The sequence below is a fragment of the Acomys russatus genome, chromosome 16 (assembly GCF_903995435.1).
Source record: "Acomys russatus chromosome 16, mAcoRus1.1, whole genome shotgun sequence".
In the NCBI taxonomy this organism is placed as follows: Eukaryota; Metazoa; Chordata; class Mammalia; order Rodentia; family Muridae; genus Acomys; species Acomys russatus.
In genome coordinates, this window is record NC_067152.1 from 28,119,774 (window position 1) to 28,140,464 (window position 20,691).

A 20,691-nucleotide genomic window follows, 5' to 3' on the forward strand; every position below is an offset into this window, starting at 1 on the left:
CTGAATGTTCCCTCTTTTCACTTTGTGTGTGCTTGGCACCCATGGGAGTCAGAGGGCATCGGCTCCCCTGAGACTAGAGTTACAGATGATTGTGGGTCCATACAGCCAGGAATCCAACTCAGGTCCTCCATGAGAGTAGTCAGTGCCCTTAACCACTGGCTATCTCTCCAGCCCCTGAATAATAATAATAGTAATAGTAATAGTAATAATAATAATAATAATAATAATAATAATAATAATAATAATAAAGACAGGGTCTCCTTATGTAGTTCTGGCTGGCTTTAAAGTTACTATGTAGCTCAGCTAACCCTAAACTTGCAACAGTCCTCCTGCCTCAGCCTCCTGCCTGCTGGGATTGCAGGTGTGAGCTGCCATAACTAGCTAGAACCTAGTCTTTTATAGGGGTTTAGAGAATGTGTGGCAACAGGGGGTAGCCTGTGCTAACAGCTTTGCAGTAGACAAGCCTTTAGGAAGTCCTTGTTGATGGAGTACTGTGTCATGCTGGGTGGCTAGGGACAAAGCAGGATTGACAGGCAGAGCTTTGTAGATGGTATTAGGTATCTGGGCTGATCCTGAGTGCATCGTGGGATGTAAAAGAGTTCTAAACAGGAGGATGGCATGATCAGAGTCGCATTTCCAAAGGATCATCGGAGTGCTCCGTAGGAGTTGGACATGACAAGTGTGGGTGCTTCTGGTGAAACAGCAGGCTTTTATGATAGTGAGAGGAGAGGTGATGGCCTGAACATGGTGATATCAAAGAGGAGGAAAATATTGGAGAAGAGTAGCTTGTTGAATATGGGGGATGGGAAGTAGGAGTGGCCAGAAATCGTTTCCAGGTCTAATGTGAGCAGCAGAGTGAGTGACAGTGCCTGTGGGACAAGAGATTGATGAGGAACAGGCGTGTGGGGAAGAGCGTGAATGCAGTTCTGCACTTGTGTCTTAGGTAGCCAGAGGACAGCTCAGTTGTCATATCAAGCATGCTCAGAAGAAGGGTTTGTGCTGTAGAGAGAACTTGGGGCCATTATGTTAGCTTAGATAACAGCTTAGGTGGATAGAACAGATGAATTAGCATTTACGGGTTAGAAATATTCTTAGAAAAAAACTTTTTTGTTTTTGTTTTTTTGAGTCAGGGTTTCTCAGTGTAAGAGCCCTGCCTGTCCTGGACTCACTTTGTAGACCAGGCTGGCCTCGAACTCACAGAGATCCTCCTGCCTCTGCCTCCCCAGAGCAGGGATTAAAGGCGTGCGCCACCATGGCCAGCCATCTTGAAATACTTTTTCTAAATAAAAAAATCTTCGAGGGCTGGGGAGATGTAAAAGTGCTTGCCTTGTAAGTGCCTGGCCCAAGTTCGAGCCCTGGAGCCTGTGTTCATAAAGCTGGGCATGCTGGGTGTTTGTAATCTCAACATGGGGGTGCAGGGGGGAGTGCGGGTAGTGGGGTGGGCTGTGGTGACAGATGCATCCCTGAGACTTGCTGCTGCCAAGTACAGCCCACTGAGCTAGTTCCAAACCAGTAAGAGACTCTGTCTCAAGAGGAAGGAGAGGTGACGGCACCTGAAGGACACCTTATGTTGTCCTCTAGGTTCCATGGTCACGGGCACATAAGCACAAACATACTCACACACGTTGGTACACTTGTGCGTCTGTACCAGCCTGTTGGTGCACATGCACATGCATACACACCACAATAGAATCCTTCGCTTCCTTAGAACAGCTCCCGTCCCTTGTACCCTTTAGTAAAAGGCTCCCTGTGACTCCACTTTGGCATCTTTCAAGGCTCACTTATTTGCTTTGTAGATTGAAGAGAGAGAGAGAGTATTGAGAGAGACTCTTACTATGTAGCCCTGTCCCAAACTTTTATATGTGTGTGTGTGTGTGTGTGTGTGTGTGTGTGTGTGTGTATGTATGTATGTATGTATGTATGTATGTAAAGGTTTATCTGTATTGTTTTAAGTTACGTGTCTGTGTGTGGGTTTGTCTCCACAGAGCTAGAGGAGCTGAGGTTCAGGCAGTTGTGAGTTACACAGCTTGGGTGCTGGAGTCCTCTGGAAGAGGAGCACACTGAGCCATCTCTCCTGCCCCTGAGACTGAAGTATATTTTTATGGGTGTTTTTGCCAGCAGATTTGTAACATTTACATATTTGAGAGAGCCACCAAAAATCTCTTTATCTTGTTCATTCTTTTGCTCCCAATTCAAGCCAGAAATTTTAGGGTTAACCTCAAAAACATTAAACATTAAAGGAACCAGGCCCAAAGCACCGCACAATGCATGAAGTGTCCAGGATATGCCAGTCCGAGAGAGAGAGAGAGAGAGAGAGAGAGAGAGAGAGAGAGAGAGAGAGAGAGACAGAGAGAGAGAGAGAGACAGAGACAGAGAGAGACAGAGAGAGACAGAGAGAGAGAGAAAGCAGACTGGTGCTGTCAATGGGAGGAAAAAGGCAGAGGTTTCTTCTGAGGTGGTGAAAACGTAAATTAGGTGGTGGTGATGGCCGCACAGCTTTGGGAGTCTCGTAGAAGCCACGGAGCTAACACTTGAAAAAAATGGCGCATAGGAGTAGCTTGAGGACAGCGCTCAGTTTGTTTTCCATTCCAGCGGAGGGCAGGCAGATCGCTGCCAACATGAGGGGGATTGGAATGATGCCCAACGATATTCCTGAGTGGAAGAAGCATGCCTTTGGGGGCAACAAAGCTTCTTATGGGAAGAAGACCCAGATGTCAATCCTTGAGCAGAGGGAGAGCCTGCCCATCTACAAACTGAAGGAGCAGCTGGTGCAGGTGGGAGGCCATTTTGGTGTGAGGATGGGGTGTGGGGTGCTTTCTAAGTGGGATGTGTATTGGGGTGCTAGAGCTCAAATCTGATCAAGCACTGTCCTGCTAAGCTACATCCCCAGGTGCCTCATTATTTATTTGTGTATATGTGCCCCTCTTTTTTTTTTTGGAGACAGTTTCTCTGTGTAGCCTTGGCTGTCCTAAACTCACTTTGTAGACCAGGCTGGCCTTGAACTCACAGAGATCTGCCTGTCTCTGCCTCCTGAGTGCTGAGATTAGAAGCATGCACCACAGCGCCTGACTCCCTGTGGCAAATTTTCATAACTATGTTTATATTGTGCTGTTTTCAGGCTGTGCATGACAATCAGATCCTAATTGTAATTGGAGAGACAGGCTCTGGGAAGACAACACAGATCACCCAGTACCTGGCAGAGGCAGGCTACACTTCCAGGGGCAAGATTGGGTGTACCCAGCCCAGAAGAGTGGCAGCCATGTCCGTGGCCAAAAGAGTATCAGAGGAGTTTGGTTGTTGCCTTGGTCAAGAGGTAAGTGGTTGGAGACGCTGCTGTGTGAATTCCAGGAGAAAAGTAGAAAAGCCTAGACACCCTTATCTGTAAAGTGGGGAATATTATTACACCTTTTTAGATTTTTCTTGAAGGAGAGAGATTTTCCTTGTCATCAAGTTATTCAGGGTCAAATCTAGGGCAGGGCAGACTTTACTAGAGGAAACCACCGTGATCTTCAATAATTTCCTCTCTACTAGGCCGGTCTCATTTCACAAAGGGAAGTCATGGCTTGGGTTCTCTTCTGCCCTGGTGTAGGTGGGCTACACCATTCGGTTTGAGGACTGCACCAGCCCAGAGACAGTTATCAAGTATATGACAGACGGCATGCTGCTGAGAGAGTGCCTGATTGACCCTGACCTCACGCAGTACGCCATCATCATGCTGGACGAGGCACATGAGAGGACCATCCACACAGATGTGCTCTTCGGCTTGTTGAAAAAGGTAACTGGGTAAACGCTGGTGTCTGGGAATAGACTCTGAGTGCCCCTTTTTGTGTAGTCTTTTTTTCAGTAAGCCATCTTGCATTTCCATTTAGACAGTGCAAAAGAGACAAGACATGAAGCTGATTGTCACCTCAGCCACGTTGGATGCAGTGAAGTTTTCTCAGTACTTCTATGAAGCGCCCATCTTTACCATCCCTGGTCGAACCTATCCAGTGGAGATTCTGTACACAAAGGAGCCCGAGACAGACTATCTGGACGCCAGCCTGATCACTGTCATGCAGATCCATTTAACAGAACCACCAGGTGAGGGGACAAGTGGAAGGCTTTTTACTTAGGCCAAAAGTCCTACTGTGAGTATATCTTTGCTCATCTTGTGAAAACACATTTTAAGTATTGTTCTGTCTGATATGCATATTTGGGTGCTGATTGAAATGTTAAAAAGCGATGTGAAGTTTAAATGCACTTATTTAAGTTTGATAACCTCTTGGTTTATTTTTGTTATTTATTTAGAGACAGGGTTTCTCCTTATAGTCCCCTGGCTTATTTAGAGTTTATAATGTGAGCATGTGTTTTCTGTTTATGCAATAATATCTGTGAATAGTGCTGTTGGTGTTGCTGCAGCCTTTCTCAAACAAGCAGAGTCTGGAGGGTTGCACCTGCATTTCTAGCTATCAAGAGGCCAAACCAGAAGGGTTGCTTGAGCTAGAAATTTAGGACCAGCCTAGGCAACTTGATAGAGCTGTCTTTCAAAATAAAATAGATCTAAACCTGGTAGCAGGAATTTAACCCCAGCTATTTACTTGGGAGTCTGAGGCAGATAGATCTCAAGTTCAAGATATGCCTGGACAACTGAGTGAGACCTTGTCTCAAAACTTAAAAAGTGAAAAGAGGCCTGGGGATGTGGCTCAGCGTCAGACAAGCGCAAGACTCTAAATTCTACCTCCACCCCATAAAAGAAACAACAAAGCATCCCCTACCCCCAGCGGAGGCAGAAAGTGATGCTTCTCTCTCTCCATAGGTGATATCTTGGTCTTCCTGACTGGTCAGGAAGAGATCGACACTGCTTGTGAGATCCTGTATGAAAGAATGAAGTCCCTGGGACCTGACGTTCCGGAGTTAATCATCCTCCCAGTGTACTCTGCCCTTCCGAGTGAGATGCAGACCCGAATCTTTGATCCAGCTCCTCCTGGCAGCAGAAAGGTCACATGGGGCTAAAACGAGGTTGTTCCATATACCCTGAAGTCAAGTGGGCCGCACAGCCAGGGGTCTACTTGTCTTGGCCTCCCCAGTGATGGGCTTACAAACACGTTATCACCATGCCTAGCACTTTCATATGGCTCTGGGCTCAGGTCTTCAGACTTTTTGTCGGGGGGGCGGGGACAGAGTTTCTCTGTGTAGCTTCGGCTGTCCTGGACTCACTTTGTAGACCAGGCTGGCCTTGAATTCACAGGGATCCACCTGCCTCTGCCTCCCGAGTGCTGAGAGTAAAAGTGTGTGCCACCATGCCTGGCTAGGTCTTCAGATTTTTGAGGCAAGTGCTTTACCAACTGAGCTATCCTCTGCCTTCATTTATCGTTTTTAAATTTAAAAAATTTATTTTACAGCTGGGCATGGTGGCGTGTACACATCATAGCACATGTGTGGAGGTCAAAGGACACTTGCAGGAGTCAGTTCTTTCCTTCCACTGTTATTCAGGTCATCAGACTTGGTGGCAAGTGCTCACCCACTGAGCCATCCTGCTAGGCTCTGCATGTGTTATGTTTTCTGTATAGTGTTCACTAGTTGACAGGCATTAGGTTATTTCCACTTTGGGACATACCATGAGTACTCGTGCTGTGAACATTTCTTTGCCAGTTCCCTCTGGGTGCTTCTCTAGCATACACCTGGCAGGGGAGAGGTGGGAGCGTAATGACGGCTGTCAGGAGGTGGAGGGGCGAAGGGTGAGGGCAAAGCCAGGCTTAGCTCTCAGGCTTCTGACTTGTGTAGCCGGCTGGAGCATGGTTCTAAGAGTTAATCGTGGAGAGGAGCAGGTTTGGGAGGGTCGGATGGAGAGTTCCTCCTCTGTTCTGTTCCTGTTGGTTGGACTTCTTTCTCAGCAGGGCCTCTGTGGCTGTATAGCAGGTAAAATGCCTTTCAGGGCCAAAGATACTGGCATGATGTGAGACGGTTTGGTGCCTCCTAGCAATGATTTTTCTAAGCAATTGTGTTTTATGAGCTGAACCTCTGGGTGGAAAACCAGTGGTAGAGCCAAGCTGAGAGCAATAATCTTCTAGATCACATATACTGCTGCACACACACAAGCCGTGAAATTCCTCCGTCCCTCGTGGTTCATTTATGATGAGGAGAGAAGAGCCAATCCTCCTCTTGTTCCACATATATGAACAGCCCATTTCGTCGTCCAGATGTCTCTGTGGGAGAAAAAAAAATCTCATTTTGCAGTGGCACATGTGATGCCAGGAAATCTGTGCTTTCCCAGGGAGCTAGAAAATTAAAATTATAGTAATCATCTGCTCTAGACAACGAGAGTCACAGCTATTTATACAAATGAGATTGGCTGTGAGCAGCCTGGCCCTTTGCTGCTTTTCAACTCTGAGGCACCACCCACTTCCAAAGGAACCCTTCAGATGTGCGAACTTCCCCTCTGACCACTGGGGACCTGGACTGGGTTTAAATGTCAGGTGTCTAGAGGGAGGTAGCAGCAGATTCCTTGGGGAAGTGTTAGGCCTGTGTCAGACTCCGCTCACTCTGGCTCTTTCTCATCTGTAGGTCGTGATTGCCACCAACATTGCAGAAACATCTCTGACCATCGATGGCATCTATTATGTGGTTGACCCTGGATTTGTGAAGCAAAAAGTTTACAATTCTAAAACAGGGATTGACCAACTTGTGGTGACACCTATTTCTCAGGTAGGCTGCGTCCATCATAAGCTTTTCTCAAAATTTTAGTCAGGGCCTGTCTGGGATTCGTTATGGTCCCTCTCACCCTCCTTCCCTCCTGTTCTTCCTTTTCTGTTTGTTTCAAGGCAGGGCCTTTCCAAGATCTCTGTAAGTTCTAGACCAGTGTGGTCTACATAGCAAGTCTCAAGATGGCTAGGACATTGTAAAGAGACCCTGTTTCAAATACATATACTTGGGGAGGGAAACACACACACACATACACGGGGGGGGGGGCGGGGGACAGGTCTTGCTGTGTAGCTTAAGCTGGACTTAAATGTGGACTCCTCTTGCCTCTGTCTCATGGGATTATAGGCATATGGTACTGCACTTAACTTGAGTCTATATTTTGAACCTTGTTGTTTTCAAAAGTGAACTTAGTGGGATAAGCAAAGGCTTCATATGAGGTATGCTAGCCACTCTGTCTCTGTGTGTGTGTGTGTGTGTGTGTGTGTGTGTGTGTGTGTCAGGATTAAATTCATTCCCTACAGACATTAGGCCAGTACTCTTTCACTGAGCTCTCTATATAAATACTGAGGCCTATATTTGTGATCTTTAGAGTAGGGTTTTGAAATAAAATTGCCCCAGTTTAGTTTGTTTGTTTGTTTTGTTTTCTAAGGTTGTCTTACATGTGTTAAGCACTTTTATTATTTGTCTGTACGCTCGAGCTGTGGAGGAGAGAAGAAGGCTTCAAATCCCCTGGAGCTGGAGCTACAGAGGTCATGAGCTGCCTAATGTGGGAACTCTGATCCTCTGCGAAAACAGTATGTGCGTTTAACCACCGAGCTGTCTCTGCAGCCTCCGAGAACACACACATTTATATATAAAAATTTAAAGTTCATCTTGTTAACCTAACTCTCCTGTTTCTAGGAACATTTTGGAGAGTTAGACATGACTGAGTACATATTCAAGGGGCAACAGTGGGTGTTCATGGAAGGATGGCTCCTAGATCAGCCAGAAGGGAAGCAGTGTAACCCAGTATAGGATAACCATGCCCTAGAGTGTTGTGTGGAATTAACTGCTGGGGCGTATTTATATTTAATGTTGTAAATGTGTAACTGTGGCATATTGAAGGAAGTGAGCTACAAAATATGATGAGTGAAACAATCCAATTTTTGTTTAAAAAATACATGGTATGCATTTCTGGGCTGAGCATATGGCTGTGCCCCACACTGGAAGCCTGTAGGCAGGGTGTCAGCTAGGGCTTTTTCATGAGTGCTGCTATGCCATTGATTGCTGTGTTGGTAGATGATGGGCATTTTTAAGCATTGTGTTCATCTTTTATAGCAGGCATACATTAACTTTTATAGTTTGTAAAAACCACAAAGCTATTTTCATTCTGATACTTTAGTAATAATAATAACTAACACTCACAGGGTGCTTACCAGGTACCAGGCACCGTCCTAGGTATTTCACATGCCTTGACTTGGGACATTCTCACACTGGCCCTGAGTAATAACCAGGATGTGAGGGCATAGAGGGAGTGGAGGACTTGCCTGTTATCATACAGTTGGCAAAGCCAGGATTTGGCTCTAGAAGCCTGGGTACAGCACATGTGCTCTATACAGCGTCTTAGGACAGCGTGTCTCTCTGATGATGACCAGACAATTGGCTACTTGTGCCTTTCCTGAGCTGGGGAGGCGTCTGTGCGCTGTGCAGCCCCAGCTGAGCGACCCCCGCCAGGCTCTTAGGGCTCATTGTCTTTTCATGCTGCATTTTGTTGTTGTTGCTAGTGTTCTTGGAGACAGGGTTTCTCTGTGTAGCCCTGGCTGTCTTGGAACTTGCTCTGTAGACCATGCTGGCCTTGAACTCACAGAGATATGCCTGCCTCTGCCTCCCAAGTGCTGGGATTAATGGCGTGAGCCACCACACCCAGCCATTTATTTTTTAAGAACTTGATTTTCTTCACTGTTAACTATTGCATGTTCTACACTGGATGTTTACTAAAGTTTTAAAAGTCACATAGTGCTGGAGAGATGGCTCAGCAGTGCTTACTGCGCTTGTAGAGGGTTCCGATCCAAGCACCTGTGTGGTGGCTTACAGCCTCTAATAACTCTAGTTCTAGATGCAATGGCCTCTGAGGGCTCCAGTATGTGAAGTGTACATAAACTCCTGCATGTATATCCACAGCCACAGAAAAATAATAAAGAAATACAAAAAAATAGAAGCCATGTATAAGCCACCCACAGACTAAGCCACTGACAAGTTGTTGGGGTGTTTTCTCCAGTCATTTCATCCTAATAATTTGTATATACACATCAAGCATTTCATAAACGGGACACAGTGGTTCATGCCTATAATCTCAAAACTTGGGGGGGCCAAGATAGGAGGATCTCTGAGTTCCAGACCAATGTAGCTTACATATCAAATCCTAGGACAACTGGGGCTACATAGAGAGACCCTGTGTTTAAAAAAAAAAAAAAGCCCCCGGCATGATGGCACGCACACACCTTTAGCACTAACACCAGCACTCTCCATTTTGGGCAGCCAGGGCTACATTGTGAGCACCTGTCTCAAAAAACAAACAGAGCAAAAAGCCAGCAGTGAATAAAATTAGGGTCAGATTCATTGTAACTTGCACTTTTTTGTTTTCTTTCAAAAAATTTTTTTTAATGATGGAAATGAAAATATACCTAAAAGTGAAGCTTCTGGAAAAACCGTTTGTTCTTCTCTGTTTTGTATCCTTTCTCAAACTTGACCTTGAACTCATAGAGATGCACCTGCCTCTGCCCTCCAAGTGCTGAGATTAAAGGTGTGCACTACCACTGCCCAACTGTACCTTGCACCTTTTTTTTTTTTTTTTTTTTTTTTTCCTATGTAGCCTTGACTGTCCTGGACTTGCTCTGTAGACCAGGCTGGCCTCTAACTCACAGAGATTCGCCTGCTTCTGCCTTCCAAGTGCTGGGATTAAAGGCGTGGAGCTGGTGTTCTATTGTTTATTCTGCTCTCTGTATTTCTTCCATTCACCTCTCTTGTATTTGCCTCCCTGGAATAAACATTCTAGAAGTACTGGGAGTTGGTAGGAGCATCTCTAGTGTTGGAAATGGTCCTAGAGGAGGTGGGTGACTATGAGAGACCCCGCCCCTGTGCTCTGATGGCTCTGTCTTTCTGAGCATCACTCTTTCCCTAACTCTCATGCCTGAAGTCTAGACTAAAATATCTCTGTTAAACCCTGACTTTGTCTCATAAAAAGCAAACAGAAAGCATTGACCAGTCCCTTCCCAGCAGATTTCCTGGATGGAGCTGCCAAGTGGTGTTTTACAGCTGGTGCTTTATGTGCTTACCCTCTAGGCTCAGGCAAAGCAGAGAGCTGGCAGAGCTGGGAGAACCGGCCCAGGGAAGTGTTATAGGCTGTACACAGAACGTGCCTACCGAGACGAAATGCTGACCACCAATGTGCCGGAAATTCAGAGGACCAACCTGGCCAGCACAGTGCTGTCCCTCAAGGTAAGAACCATTGTCTCCTGAGAGTGGCCTGGGGAAATGGCTGCTCCACAGCCCTATACTCAGTTCACCTCATAGGCTCATCCACTGTCTGTGATAACAGTTCCCTGTGCAGGGCTGGGCTGAAATTGCAGTCTCCTGTGAATGCACATTTGTTTCTTACTGTAATAACCAGCAGGATGTTTGGTTGTGCTAGGTTTTAGTTAGGAGGTATTTTCTAAAAAGAAATTAGACAAATATAATTAGTGCCAAACTGCTGACCAACACATTTAACCCCAAGTACTTTAGCTTTCAGATCCAAATCTATTCTTCCCTTGCATTGTGTATGTGTGCATGCACGTGCACGCACGTGCACACACACACACACACACACAAGGTCTTACTATGTATTGGCTTGGAACTTGCTATATAAACTATGTTGGCTTTGATCCACTTACCAAGTGCTGGGAATAAAGACACCACATGGGATGAACTCTGGTTTTTAAGTCTCTCTCTTTTTTTTTAAAAACATTTATTTTTATTTTTAATTGTGTGCATGTGGATATGTGAATGAACACGGATGCCCTCACAGAGGGGCCAGAGGCATCGGAATCCCTCTGGTCGTTATGAACTTGACACAGCTGTTGGGAATTGAACTTGGGTCCCTGGAAGAACAGCAAAACTGCTGAGCCATCTCTCCAGCTTTGAATCCCGATTTATAAAAGGGAAAAAGATGTGCTGGTTCTAACACTTTACCAAGAAAGTCCGTCTGGGTCCCAGCTGTCCTGTTTCCCTCTCCATGTCCCCAGCGAGGATCTTCGTTCTCTTTTGGCAGGAGGAGCCACATGAGTTGTCCCCTGCCGCCAGTGCTGCCCTGGAGTCCTGGCGCCTCCCTCACCAGTGCAGAGTGCTCTCTTGTCATTTATTATTCATTTCCTGTAAGACAGGGTAAAGCAGAGCTTCAGAGAAAAGCCACCGTGCTCCCTGGGGCTGCCAGGGAGGCCTCTGTGGCCCTGACTTCTGCCTTTGCCCATATGACTTTGGGCAAGTTTATCTGTTCCTCCCTTTGTTCTGTGATCTTGCCCTGAAAAGGGAATTGTTAACAGTATTTGCTGGAGAGCTCAGTGGAGCGATGCAGGCGAAGGCACTTGGCACAGTGATTGCTGACATAACTCTTCATGGTTATTATTCACACAATAAGCAGTTATTGCATACCTGCTGTGCTTACGATCACCGACATTTTATGAGAAAGAGTAGAAAGCACATCACCCTCCATACACACTCGAATAGAGCCTCATTGAGACATTTCTTCACCACATTAGCTGATGAGTATATTAGCCTGCTTTGTGCAGTGCACATGTGTCACACACACTGTGTTTGTGAAAATAGTTCCCATACCCAGAACTCTTGAGAGCAGGAGCCATGTTGGCACTGACTTTATGTCCCTGCCACCTCCTGTGTATGAAGCACTCCACAGATGTGCAGGAGACAGGCCAGAGATGCTATACGTCTTTAATTATTGTAATGTATGCATAATATAAAATGTGTGACTTACTCTAAGCTTATTTTGGTCTGTCATTCTTCATTTCATTCTTCTCTTCCTCCTCCTCCTTTGTCCTCTGCCTCTTCCTCCTCCTTCCTCCTTATCCTGTTCCTTCCTTCCTTCTTGTCCTTTGCTTATTGAGAATGGGCTTTACTGTGTAGTCCTGGGTCACTTGGAACTCATTTGTAGACCAGGCTAGCCTCAGACTCTCACAAATATCTGTCTGCCTCTGCCTCTGTTTGAGCCTACAGCTCCCTACACACTGAACTCTCACTGAGCTGTACCACTAGCCACTGTGGCTTCTTTTGTTGTTCGGCTTTTATTTTGAGGCAGAGTCCTGTTGTGTAGCTCAGGCTGGCCACACACTTGCGATCCTCCTGCTTCTACTTCTAGAGTGCCAGGATTATAGATGTGAGCCATTGTGCTTGGCCAGCGTAGCTTTTAAGTTAATGCCACAATATCAGGTCCAGTAGCAGCTTTGTGCAGCCATCATATTGATCTGTTCCCAGAGTGTTCGCATTGTCTCCTTAGCTGACTTCTCTTTCCCCAGTCTCCAGCCTTTGTAACTATGCTACATTCTGTGTGTGTGAGCGCTTGCCCAGTCTGTCTAACATACCTAAGTGAATTCATACAGTATTTGTCCTTTCGTGTCTTCCTGACTTAGCATCGTGCTTTTGAGGTGTTTGCAGGCTGCAGTGTGTGCTGGGATTTCATACCTGACTCAGGGTCATATCCTATTGCAAGTGCTCAGTGTATTTTCCCTCCGTTCATCTGAGGGTAGTTATTTGAAGTGTTTCTGCCATCTGGCTCTGTGACTTCTGCTGCTCTGAACATTAGGATACAAATATATAAGTTACTGCCTTTTTGTTTGTTTGTTTTGTTTTTCGAGACAGGGTCTCTCTATGTTAGCCTTGGCTGTCCTGGAGTAGCTTTGTAGACCAGGCTGGCCTCGAACTCATGGTGATCTGCCTGCCTCTGCCTCCCAAGTGCTGGGATTAAAGATGTGTGCTACCACGCTCAGCTTAAGTTACTGCTTTTACTATGTGTTTTAAATTATTTATTTATATGTGTATGGGTGCTTTGTCTGCAAGTATGTCTATCTACCAAGTGTATATGGTGCCTGAGGAAGCCAGAACAGGGCATTGGATCCTCTGACACTGCAGCTGCAGATGGTTGTAAACTGCCCTGTCTGTGTTGGGAATCAAACATGGATCCTCTGGAAGAACAGTTGTTGCTCTTAACTGCTGAGTGATCTCTCTCTCTGACCCCTCAATATGTTTTTTTTGTTTTGTTTTGAGACATGATTTCTCTGTGTGGCTGTTTGGCTGTCCTGGAACTCACTCTGTAGACTAGGGTGGCCTGAACTCACAGAGATCTACCTGGCTCTGCCTCCCAGGTGCTGGGATTACAGGCATGCACCACCATGCCTGGCCTCAATATGTTTTTTTTAAAGATTTATTTATTTTGGTTTTTCAAGACAAAGTTTCTGTGTAGCCCCGGCTGTCCTGGACTCCCTTTGTAGACCAGGCTGGCCTCAAACTCACAGAGCTCTACCTGCCTCGGCCTCCCAAGTGCTGGGATTAAAGGTATGCACCACCACCGCCTGGCACAAGATTTATTTTTTTATTATATGTGTATGTGTGTGGGGTATGTACACATAGGTCTAGGTGCTCACAGAAGCCAGATGGTTTTGGTTTTTTCTACCCTGCTACATCCCCAGTGGCTTATTGCAGTTTTGACTTGCATTGTCCTGCTAGAGCTTGTGTGTCATCTTTGGTGAGACGTCTATTTAAATGTTTAGCTTTGCTCGTGCCCCACTTCTGTGGATTCCCTTTTTCCTTTTCCAGTGTGTGAGTGGAGGTGAGTGTATGCTGAATGCATGTGGAGGTCAGAGGGCAGCTTTTGGGAGTTGGTTCTCTCTTACCTTGGGGGTTCCAGAAATCAAATACAGGTGTCAGGGTTACAGTCAGCAGCTTTATCTGGGCCCTTCTTTAATGTTTTAAGACAGGGTCTCATGTATTTTAGGTTGGCCTAGAACTTGATGTGTAGTCAAGAATGACCTTGAACCAAGTTTGCCACTACCACCCCTTTTTTGGAAGAGGCAGGCATTGAGACAAGGTCTCACTCTATAGTCTAGGATTGGCCTTGAACTCACAGAGGTCCACCCGCCTCTGCCTCCCTCTTGAGAGCTGGGCACCACCACACACAGCCCCTAGCACTTTTAAAAATTGGGCTAAAATTTGTCCTTTTGCTGTGATATTGTGTGTGTATTTAATTCTTTTTCAGAAGTGTTTTTGTTTTGTTTAAAGATGTGTAACCATGTATAGCATAGTATACATACTTGCACGTGGGTGTTCCCGTGCAGGTGTGTAAGCACGTCAGAGCTCTGGATTGCCTGGAGTTAGAGTTACACATGGCGATGAGCTGATGGCTCTGGGACTGAACTTGTGGCCCTACCCTCGAGCCATCTCTAGCACAGAAGGATTGTTTATAAGTTTCCTGAGGGGCCTAGTGATTTAGCTCAGTTAGCAGAGTGCTTGCTTCCCAGTCATGAACCTTGGGTTCCGTCCCCAGCACTGTGTAAACCAGGCACAGTGGCACACGCCTTTAGTTCCAGCACTTGGGAAGTGGAGGCAGCAAGAAAGTTTCCTGAATAGACACATGCTTGTTAGTAGTTGCGCTTTGAGTCCAGAAGTTGCTGCTCTGCTGACCGTGCTTCCTAATGGTACAGGAGAACCATAGAGAATATGGCGGGACTGCCTCTGTTTTAACTGGTGAGGTTCATCTTCCTATTACTTTCTTTTCTAGGCCATGGGCATTAACGACCTGCTGTCCTTCGATTTCATGGATGCCCCACCAATGGAAACTCTGATCACAGCCATGGAGCAACTGTATACGCTGGGGGCCCTGGATGATGAGGGCCTGCTCACGCGCCTGGGACGCAGGGTAAGAGGCAGAGAGAACTTGCGGTGCTCTGTGGAAGACTCTCTGGCCAGTCTTCCATTTTGTGAGTGTTGAGGCCTCAGGGAAGCTTTGAGTAGGATTAAATGCTTTTTAGAAGCATGGCGAAGGGGAAATGGAGAGTATGAGCCCAGGCTGGCCTTGACCTGTGTATGTAGCTAAGGATGGACTTCTGATTGTCTTGCCTCCCAAGTGCTGGGCTTGCAGGCAGGCCCCACCGTGCTGGCCTAGATGCTTTTTTTCCCCCCCAAGGAATGGGTGGAGCTTATTTCTACTCCATGTTGATTCTTTATTATTAACTATTACTGTTAGTAGTAGTATGTGTGGGTGCTGGAGGAGGTCACAGGTGTCAAGTTGTGGAGTCAGTTCTATTTTTCTTCCTTTATGTGTGTTCTGGGGATTGAACAGGGCTTATATGGCAAGCACCTTTACCTGCTGAGCCATCTTACCACTTTGAGGTTTTGCTTTTTTAATTTTAATTTTATATTATCACTTCAAATGTTTTTTCTCAATAGTAAAGATTATTTACAGTTATTTTCACTCAGGATACATTACTGAATCTAGTCTTGATTATTTGGATGGTTGCTATTAATGTTGTTATTTGAAAACAGGTTGTTTTTGTATGTAGCCCAGGTTAGCCTGGAACTAGCTCGTAAAAACAAAAGGTATCTGCAACATTCCCTGTTACATCAATAGTAGTTATGTTCTTAGGCACTGAGAGCTTATTTAGCAAAGAAAATTTGTGGTAGAGACGGCCACCCTACAACACCGTGTTGGCATCTCTGGCGACCCTTGCCTTCCAAGCCTAGAACAGTTGTAGTTTCCTCTTCTTCCTGTAGATGGCGGAGTTCCCTCTGGAGCCAATGCTCTGTAAAATGCTCATCATGTCTGTGCATCTGGGCTGCAGCGAAGAGATGCTCACCATTGTGTCCATGCTGTCTGTGCAGAACGTCTTCTACCGACCCAAGGTAAGGTGCTCCTCCTCCCCGTGTCCGACGCACTGCTGTATGCCGCCACACAGCAGTGTGCTGCGCTTTTTGTTGGAGGGGCTGTGACAAGGGCTCCCTTAGGTTTCTATGCTAGCTGCTCACTTAGTCGTTGTTAGGTAAGAAACGACTTTATGTCCCACTGCTTGGCAGGATAAACAGGCCCTTGCAGATCAGAAGAAAGCCAAGTTCCACCAGACCGAAGGGGACCACCTCACCCTGCTGGCCGTGTACAACTCCTGGAAGAACAACAAATTCTCCAACCCATGGTGCTATGAGAACTTCATCCAGGCTCGTTCTCTACGCCGGGCCCAGGACATTCGCAAGCAAATGTTAGGCATAATGGACAGGTCAGTCGGGAGTGTGGTGACGTCACTGTTTGGGTGACGTCACTGTTTGGGTTGTCATGTCTCTGTGGGTCTATGTCTGATCACCTCCAAATGTATTTGCACAGTGACAGGCACCTGGGTGCTTGTTTCTCAGAGAACACTTTTCTTCCAGTGTCCACCTTACTTCTTTTAGGCTCTCTTCCTAGGCAGGAGTGTGGCTAAAAATTGCTTCAGAAACTTCTTAAGAGGAAGATAATTTAATTAGTTAAGACTGCTTAGCTTGCTGGGCTTGGTGGTGCATGCCTTTAATCCCAACACTTGGGAGGCAGAGGCAGAGGCAGGCGGATTGATGTGAGATCAAGGCCAGCCTGGTCTAAAAAGTGAGTCCAGGACAGCCAGAGCTACACAGAGAAACCCTGTCTCGAAAAACTAAAAAAAGGGGGGGGGGGGGGCGAAGAATGCGTTGCTTAAAAGCCTCTGGCTCATTAGTCTGGAGTTGAATTCTTTTTGTTGTTGTTGGCTTTGTTTTGTTTTGATTTTTTGAGACAGGGTTTCTCTGTGTAGCCTTGACTGTCCTGGACTCACTTTGTAGACCAGGCTGGCCTCGAACTCACAGTGATCCTCCTGCCTCTGCCTCCTGAGTGCTGTGATTAAAGGTGTGCGCCACCACACCCGGCTGGGGTTGAATTCTTGCCTGAGGCAAGCATCTGGCTTTTAGTCGTATCATATTGGGCACCCCCCCCCCATGTCTAGTGCTTCCTCTGCAGCGTGCTGCAAGGAAGGTCCTGGTGACTCCTGTGGGGATGCTCAGGTAGAACACTGAGCAGCTAGCAGTGTGCACAGAGCAGGCTCATGGCTTCTCTACTCTTACTGTCCTGGCAGGCACAAGCTAGATGTGGTCTCCTGTGGTAAGTCCACAGTCCGAGTGCAGAAGGCCATCTGCAGCGGGTTCTTCCGGAATGCTGCCAAGAAGGACCCACAAGAGGGTTACCGGACACTGATTGACCAGCAGGTGGTCTACATCCATCCTTCCAGCGCCCTGTTCAACAGACAGCCAGAATGGTAGGTGGCAGGTTCTGTGCAGAGAGAACCTCTTAAGTCTCTAATATCCCCATGACTTTGCTTGTACTTTTAGAGTAGCCAGAGCCCAAGTTAGATACGCTAACAAGCTCTCCTCTTTTCTTTAGTGTGTGTGTGTGTGTGTGTGTGTGTGTGTGTGTGTGTGTACAGGTGCACCTTTGTGCATGTGTATGTGTGTACAGGTATACCTCTGCATGTGAGTGGCGGTCGGAGGACAGCCTCAGGAGTATCCTTGGAAATACAGTCTCCCTCCCTTTAAGATAAGCTTGGTGCCTGGAGCTCACCGATTAGACTAGATTGGCTGGTAAGCCCCAGGGACCCTCTGTGTGTGCCTCCTCAGCAGTGAGATTGCGAGTGCACGTCGCCGTGTCTGGCATTGTGTGGGTGCTGAGGACTGAACTTACTCTTGCAAGGCCAGTGCTTTACCTACGGAGTTGTCTCTCTAGCCCATCAGCAGCTCTTTTAAGAGAAGTGAAACTATAAGGGTAAGAGCAGGGAAAGAAAGATCTTAGAAATCATCTAGTGAGATGATCGTAAGAGGTTTCAGAGCCGGGCGGTGGTGGCGCACGCCTTTAATCCCAGTACTCAGGAGGCAGAGGCAGGCGGATCTCTGTGACTTTGAGACCATCCAGGCTACAAAAAAGAGAGGTTTTTGAACTGCCTGCAATCCCAGCACTCTGTTCCTTTGTGAGCAGCCGTGTGTTGGAAGGATGTAGGCTTGCAGTGTTGAGGCCTGGCTTTCATAAACAGACCACACAACTACCAAGGGTTTAGGCAGGAGAAATGATAGAACAAAATGCCAGCTCAGCTGTGGTCCTCTAGGGGACCAAACTGGCTGTGGAGTGGGGCCTAATCCATGGCTTGAGTCCTGTCTGTCTCCCACAGGGTGGTATACCACGAATTAGTGTTGACCACAAAAGAATACATGCGTGAGGTCACCACCATCGACCCCCGGTGGCTTGTGGAGTTTGCTCCAGCTTTCTTCAAGGTCTCTGACCCAACCAAGCTAAGCAAGCAGAAGAAACAGCAGCGCCTGGAGCCCCTGTACAATCGGTATGAGGAACCAAATGCCTGGAGAATCTCCCGTGCCTTCCGGCGGCGCTGAAGACAGCTCACCACTCGCCTCTCCTATAGCGTGGCTTCCTCTGGCTGATAACAACCTGGTCCTGTGACGACCTATCTTAAACTGAATGTTTTCCAAATCTGACTCTCTTCATAATGTAAGATAGAAACAGATTTAACCAGAGCATTGGCCAGAGCCTTTAATCCCAGCACTTGGGAGGCAAAGACAGGTGGGTCTCTGAGTTTGAAGCCAGCCAGGACTATGCAGAGAGACCCTGTCTTGAAAGATCACAAAAAACAAATACATAAAAAGTCAGGTAAGTTGTGCATCCTGGGATGGGCAAAGGGAGTGAATGTCTGTGAGGCATGACAGGCACAGAAAGGGCCCCAATACCCCAGTCGATACCCCAGCTCATGCTTGCTAAAGGGACGAACCATGACACTCATATACCATGTTGGCCCCCTTCCCCAGCCTCTGTACTTGGGTTTTTACCTCCTGGAAATATTTATTTTTGTAAGGAAACAGTGGCTTATTATGACTTTTTCTTGTGGGCAGGGTAGCTGAAATGTTGGGCCCTCAGCCTGAGTTCAGTATGGTGCACGTGGTAGGGTCTCCTAACACCAGAGCCCAGGTCTCACTGGCCCCAGACATGATGGCCGGGCCAAACCTCCAGTCTGTCTTTCAGCACCGTTGGAGCTAGCTCAACCTTAGTAGCACATGGCCCCAGATTAACCAAGTCTGTGCCAGAGTGCTTCAGCCTGGCGCCTGGCTGTTATGGATGCCACATCTGAACAAAAAGCTTTCCTCGATCCTCTGTCCCCTTCCTGCCACACTTACTGATCGATGCGTTCCATTTCCTTTGAAACAGCAAATAGCAGCACTGTATGCTGTATGTTTCTACTTTTTTCTTCTGAAGTCTGCTGTGGATTGAACAAAGCCTCCCTTTCCCTTACTGCCAGCAGAAAGTGAGCATAAGGCCTCTCAGCTGGTGAGAGCCGAGGAGACCTGTGTTCTGGCAGAGTGACCCATACCTCCATTCCTCCTGGGGTTTTAGTGCCCCCTTCAGGGAGCGAGGGTGGTTCTGTGCTGAAGGGAGACCCCGGGGTCCTGCTGAACTAGAGTGGAACTTGCTCAGGAGCCCTGGGGATATTGGGGTTGTCCTGGCCCAGGCCACCCTTCCTGCAGCCCCTTCCACGTTAGTACCTTCTAACCTTGTATGTTAAGTGCTGAACGGTAGGCCCAATGCCATAAGAGACTACAGCATTCCTGGGCATGTCAAAGAAGCCACCCTGACAAGTCTGAGAATCCAAGGAATTGGAGCACAGACCAGGAATTGAGGGGCAGAGTATGTGTCCTTTCCTGTCACCCTGTGAGGACCTACGTGAAACTGAAGCAGGAAGCCACGATCCAGCTCCTGGTCTTTTTAATAGAACACCTGACAGTTGACAAATGGTGCAAGCCATCCTTGCATGGGGCCGTGCTGACCCCTGTATTCCACTTCTAGTGTACTTGCTCTCCACTTTCCTTTCTCCCCTCTTCATTGGAGATGAAGTAATGTCCCCTCTACTGAGCTCCAGCCCCAGCCAGGTCAGGACCGCAGGGCTGACTGTGGATGCATCTGTAGATATTCTTTCACTGTTACTCAAAAGCTGGAGTCACTTCTCTGCTGTGACAGTACCTGGATCTGACCGTCTTGACTGCCCATCAAAGTGACAACTGAACAGTGGGGCCGGATTTCCCTCCATCCTCCCCTCACCATTCTCACCCTCCCTCCCGTCCCCCCATCCCCGCCGAGTGTGTATGTTTGAAACTGGGTCTCTCTCTATATCCCATAGCTACCTTTGGTGGTCCTCCTGCCTCAGCCTCTCAAGTGTTAGGTTTACAAGTTTACATCACCACACCAGTTTTGTCTCCCCCCCCCCCCCTTGAGACAGAGTCTACTGTCTAGACCAGGCTGGCTTCAAACTCACATGCCTGCCTCTGCCTCTCGAGTGCTGGGATTAAAGGCATGCGCCACCATGCCCGGCTGTGTTTTGTCTCTTTAGGGGAAAAAAAAACTTGATGTATTTTAGATGTGTGGATATTTTGCCTGCATGTATGACCATGTACCACTTGTATGCCATGCCTGGTCCCTGCAGAGGCCAGAGAGGACACCAGACCCCTGGGATTGGAGTTAGAAATGGTTGTGAGCTGTTATGTGGGTGCTGGGAAAGCCAGGACCTCTGGAAGAGCAGCCAGTGCTCTTAACAGCTGAGCCACCTCTCTAGGCTTTTGTCACTCATTCATTCTTGAGCCAGTATTTCCCAAGACTGAGAGCCCAGGAGATGGTGTGGGTCTTCTGTACATGCCACGTGCATGTGTGTGGTGAGAGGACAGCCCACGGGGGAAGTCTGTTCTCTCCATCATGTGGATGATGGGATAGAACTCAAGTTGTTAGGCCTGGCCGGAATCATCCTGCTCAGGCTAAAACTTTTTTTTCTGTCTCTTCCAGAATTGGTTTTCTGTCTCTTGCTCTGAACGTGAGTCAGTACATTGATTTTCGGTGTTCCTAGGAAAAAGTGATCCCTTTAATTGGGGTTCTGTTGTATGGGCCTG

General features: G+C 47.2%; 1 protein-coding gene across 1 annotated transcript in view; it reads left to right on the forward strand.

Annotated features, from left to right (window-relative positions):
* Dhx8 (DEAH-box helicase 8) overlaps positions 1–18,439 on the forward strand; it is a 33,876-nt gene extending 15,437 nt beyond the window's left edge. Inside the window, exons 12-23 of the mRNA XM_051158713.1 lie at positions 2,593–2,774; positions 3,119–3,313; positions 3,590–3,775; positions 3,870–4,080; positions 4,796–4,977; positions 6,544–6,684; positions 10,003–10,158; positions 14,486–14,623; positions 15,478–15,606; positions 15,778–15,974; positions 16,836–17,015; positions 17,919–18,439. Coding sequence (XP_051014670.1) covers positions 2,593–2,774; positions 3,119–3,313; positions 3,590–3,775; positions 3,870–4,080; positions 4,796–4,977; positions 6,544–6,684; positions 10,003–10,158; positions 14,486–14,623; positions 15,478–15,606; positions 15,778–15,974; positions 16,836–17,015; positions 17,919–18,138 — 2,117 coding nt within the window. The 3' untranslated portion in view covers positions 18,139–18,439. The remainder of the gene's footprint in view (positions 1–2,592; positions 2,775–3,118; positions 3,314–3,589; positions 3,776–3,869; positions 4,081–4,795; positions 4,978–6,543; positions 6,685–10,002; positions 10,159–14,485; positions 14,624–15,477; positions 15,607–15,777; positions 15,975–16,835; positions 17,016–17,918) is intronic.
* The last annotated feature ends 2,252 nt before the right edge of the window (positions 18,440–20,691 follow it).